This window comes from Benincasa hispida, chromosome 9, assembly GCF_027475165.1.
Source record: "Benincasa hispida cultivar pf3 chromosome 9, pf3_genome.v1.1, whole genome shotgun sequence".
In the NCBI taxonomy this organism is placed as follows: domain Eukaryota; kingdom Viridiplantae; phylum Streptophyta; class Magnoliopsida; order Cucurbitales; family Cucurbitaceae; genus Benincasa; species Benincasa hispida.
In genome coordinates this window covers 17,392,623-17,397,042 of record NC_143486.1, presented here as the reverse complement: position 1 = coordinate 17,397,042, position 4,420 = coordinate 17,392,623, and the positions used below count along the sequence as shown (strand labels likewise).

The following is a 4,420-nucleotide window of genomic DNA, read 5'->3' as shown; positions in this document are numbered from 1 at the left end:
CTGGTTAATATATTTATATTTAATAATTAATTAAAAATAATAATAACGAGTAATTGATATTAATTTATTCACTAATTAAGCTATATTTTTACTCGTCATCTTTCAGATATAAAAATTCTATACATTTGTAGGGTATTAAAAAATTAATGTTAGATGGATTTTGAAGTTCCCGGGATAGTACTATCATAGAATTTTAAAAACTAAAATTCTATAAAACAAATTAGATAATTAAATGACTGTTCGAAATCTCATGAAAAAATATGTGAAACAATCAGGTGAAAAAATTTGAGGATGCTATTACCTCAAATCAAAATATTTGATAAATCCAAATTAATCAATGAAATGAATTGCATTTTTTTTCAGGAATGAAATGTATTGTATTTAACACACCATCAATTTGCATTAATTCTAAATTTTAACAGCGATAAAGATTTAAATTTTTTTAAAAAAAAACCCTAACACATTTTTTTAACCGGATACTAAAAGAGAGAAGAATCAAGAAATACATCGATACATCTCAACTAAGCTGATACCTCCTTTAATACCGTCATTATATCTCAATACCAATAACAATGCATTCATTCAAAAGAAACCCTAACACATGAAAATCAAAACTTTTAAAGCAACACCAAATATCAAAGAGAAATTAAACCAAACATCAATATAATAATATTGGTATTGGGTTGTGAAAACATTAGACTATACTGCCATCATTATTTGACACACACACTCACATGGTCTAAAACATATAGCAAACCTGACTTCCAAACAAACCACCAAATCAAAAATATCTTTTTTTTTAAGGCAAAAATTAAAAAAAAAAAAAAAGAAAATTGATAAGTTGATCAAATGGAGAAGGAATGAAGACTTGGACTCACCTTTTTGCCCCCAATTCTAATTATTAGTCTCCTACCCAAGTTGCCAATATGGGTTTGCCAAATGGTAAAATTACAAGTCAAAAGGTCAACTCCATTAAAACACACCATACCCCCTTTTTTTCCTAATTAAATAATAAAAACTCCCCTTCCAAACTCGTATATTATCAATATTTATAATCACATTAAATTAATCACTTAATTAATTAACATGTTAATCTAAGTGATTAAACTTTTATTTTACATATATATATATATAAACAATACATAGATGGATAGATCATTGTCTCTTCATAGCCTTTCCTTTCTCTCTCTTTTCCTTTTCTCTATCTTAAACAAAATCCATTCACTCTCTTTTTTCCTTCTCAATTGGATAAAAGAAAAGGGCTTCTTTTTCTTTCTTTTTTCCTTTTTCCTTTATGGATGTTAAAATGAGAGGTTTTAGGTCTGCAGAACCTCAGAGGACAAAAGAGGAGGATATGGCCGACGTCCGGAAAGGCCCTTGGACGGCGGAGGAGGATTCAGTTCTATTCAATTACGTTAACTACCACGGCGAAGGCCGTTGGAACGCCGTTGCTCGTTGCACCGGTTCGTTATTTCTGGTCTTTTTTTTTTGTCTGGAGACGTAACTAGAAATTTTTATAGGATTTTGTTCTTTTTTGGGGGGAAATTTATGAAAAAATTGTGTTTGTAGGGTTGAAGAGAACCGGAAAGAGTTGTAGATTGAGATGGTTAAATTATTTGAGACCGAGTGTTAGGCGTGGCAATATCACTCTCCAAGAACAGCTCTTGATTCTTGAACTCCATTTTCGCTGGGGCAACAGGTGAGTCATCCAAGTTTTGATTTTTTTTTTAATCTTATTTATATGGGTATTGGTTAAAAATGGAGTCTTTTTGATACACATAAAATTGGAGGATTTTTATTTTATTTTATTTTTTTTTAAAAATTTAATTTTGATAACCCAGATAAAATGGAGTTTTTGTAGTAACCGAGATAAAAGATGATTTCCCCCCATTTTTCTCATATGGGTGTTGGTTAAAAATGGAATCTTTTGGTATCCCACATAAAAAAAAAAAAAAAGATTTTTTTAATAACCCAGATAAAAAAAGGGCTTTTTTTTTTTAATTTTATTTTATTTTTTAAATAACGACCCAGATTATAAAAAATGGGGTTTCTTTAGTAACCCAGATAAAAAAGACGGGTTTTTCTTTTCTAATAACCCAGATTTTAAAAAAAGAAAAAAAAAAACCTCAAAATGTGCATATTTTCTTAATGGGTCAATAAGGGAACTTTAATTTTTTTAATAACTAAAGTGAAGGGGGATAAATGATGGGATTGTGATTGGAACAGGTGGTCCAAAATAGCGCAATATTTACCGGGAAGAACAGATAATGAAATAAAAAACTATTGGAGAACAAGGGTTCAAAAGCAAGCTAAACAACTCAACTGTGACGTGAACAGCAAACAATTCCGTGACGCCATGCGATATGTGTGGATGCCTCGTTTGCTCGAACGTATCCAAGCCTCAACTGATTCAACCAGCACCACCGTCGACGTCATACAACCACCACACCCACCTCTGGAGTTGACCCAATTGTCACCATCTGGATCTAGTTGGATCAACCCTCATGTGGCTCCCACAACTTCATCGTCAGATTCTATATCTGATCAGGTTTAAAATTACTTTAAAACAACGGATAATCTTATTCAAAAGCTTTTATGGATGAGTTACAATATATTTAATCAGGTATTCATATATTTTTTTTTATAGGTTCAACTTCAAGTTTCGTCTGTTTCAGACGTGGTAGAGAACTTTAACTCCGTAGGTACGAGTGAGGAGGACGGGATGGTGATGCTAATGGAACACGGCTGTGACGGAGAAGCGATGAACGGGTGGATAGGTGGCGGAGAGTTATTGGAGAATGGGTTTTGGAATGAAGAAGATATGTGGTCGTTCTTGCAACAACAATTGGGTGATGATGTTTAAAAGGAAAAATTAGATTAATTAGAAAGCCCCCAAATTTGAATTTACTTACGTGACGGCAAATATTATAAACAGGGGAAGGAATGACTTGACAAATTAGAAGTGTAGGCTTAAAAATACATGATGACAAAAACAAAGCAACATTGACAACTTATGATGTCCACTAGCTTGGTGTGACATTTAGGTTTTGGTAAGTTTATACCATTAAAGTTGTATGTTAAATTTACACACTTTGGTCCCTCACTAATATTATGTTTAGAATTAATATCAATTTTATACCTATACTCTTCTAATTAATTTCGTTCATATGAATTTACTTTTTTTTTTTTTTTTTTTTTTTTTTTTAACAATGGTCCCAAACTATTAATTAAAATTGATGATCTCATAAAAAAATAAAAATAAAATAAAGATCTTCGTGAAATATGGGAGAGAGCGAGAAAAGAGAAGAGAACAATATACGTTACCAAATTTGTCACGTAAGCAATATATATGATTAAAAAAATATGTTAGCAAAAATGTTGGTGTGTCAAATCACTATAGTTAAGTGATTGAGGTATTGACATATTTGTATAGTTAAACTTTGACAGTTATATCAATTTAAATTATAAATTAATAATTTTATCAATTTAAATCATGAACTTTGGGAGTTGTATCAATTTAAACCTCAAACTAATAATGGTATCAATTTGAACCTTGAACTTTCACGAGTGTATCAATTTAAACCCTGAACTTTCATAAGTATATCAATGTTTTTTAATAGAGTACTAGAGGTTGAGAAATCAGAGGATGCACCCAGACATCTCAACTAGGTTGACACCTTCTTAGCGCCCTCATCACACCCCAGTTCCAAAAGTATATCAATTTAAACCTTAAACTCTCATAAATGTATCCAAATAAAACATAATGGAGGGTTTAAATTGATATAGTTATGAAAGTTTAGGATTTAAATTGATACGAGTATTAGTTTGGGGTTTAAATTGATACAACTCCCAAAGTTCGGGGTTTATATTGATATAATTATTAGTTTAAGGTTTAAATTGATACAAATCCCAAAGTTTAGAGGTATAAATTGATATTTGTCCCCCCTTTTTTTTTTGTTGGTAAAAGGCTTGTGAATCCTAACTATGTAATTGTAACCTTATATTTTATGATATGATAAAGAAAATGTTAAATTATAAATTTGGTCCCATAATTTGATAAAAGTTAAAGTTTAATCCTTACGATTTTAAAAGTTAAAATTTAGTTCTGATAAAGTTTTTATGAAATTTTTAATGGTTCGATAAAGCCTATGAAGATTCTATCAAATTATTTAGACTAAATTCTATTTATATACCATAGAGACTAAATTCAAACTTTCTTTAAACTATAAGGATCAAATTTAAAATTTAATCGGAATAAAAATAAAAATAAAAATAATTCATTATAATAGCTAGTGGGCAAAATTATGAAAGAAGAGTCCCTTTAAAACTATTTCAAAGGTCTCAAAAGATTGATGATAAAGGTTTAAAACTTAGGGGTTGATGAAACTAAAAGGACACTATTTATAATTATTACTTAACA

The 4,420-nt window shown here is 30.1% G+C and overlaps 1 protein-coding gene across 1 annotated transcript; it reads left to right on the top strand.

The window, feature by feature from the left end:
- Positions 1 to 1,079: 1,079 nt before the first annotated feature.
- On the top strand, positions 1,080 to 3,157 carry LOC120086505 (transcription factor MYB78-like). Its single transcript, XM_039043186.2, has 4 exons — positions 1,080 to 1,463; positions 1,570 to 1,699; positions 2,227 to 2,548; positions 2,648 to 3,157. The coding sequence occupies exons 1-4, from the start codon at positions 1,295 to 1,297 to the stop codon at positions 2,861 to 2,863; spliced, it is 837 nt and encodes a 278-aa protein (XP_038899114.1). The 5' UTR covers positions 1,080 to 1,294; the 3' UTR covers positions 2,864 to 3,157.
- Positions 3,158 to 4,420: the final 1,263 nt, after the last annotated feature.

What these genes read in the sequence shown, in the direction of transcription:
- LOC120086505 (XM_039043186.2), top strand. Translation starts at nt 1,295, where the DNA reads ATGGATGTTAAAATGAGAGGTTTTAGGTCTGCAGAACCTCAGAGGACA. An exon ending in CATTTTCGCTGGGGCAACAG is followed by an intron (nt 1,700 to 2,226) that starts GTGAGTCATCCA and finishes TGATTGGAACAG; the next exon opens with GTGGTCCAAAATAGCGCAAT. An exon ending in CAGATTCTATATCTGATCAG is followed by an intron (nt 2,549 to 2,647) that starts GTTTAAAATTAC and finishes TTTTTTTTATAG; the next exon opens with GTTCAACTTCAAGTTTCGTC.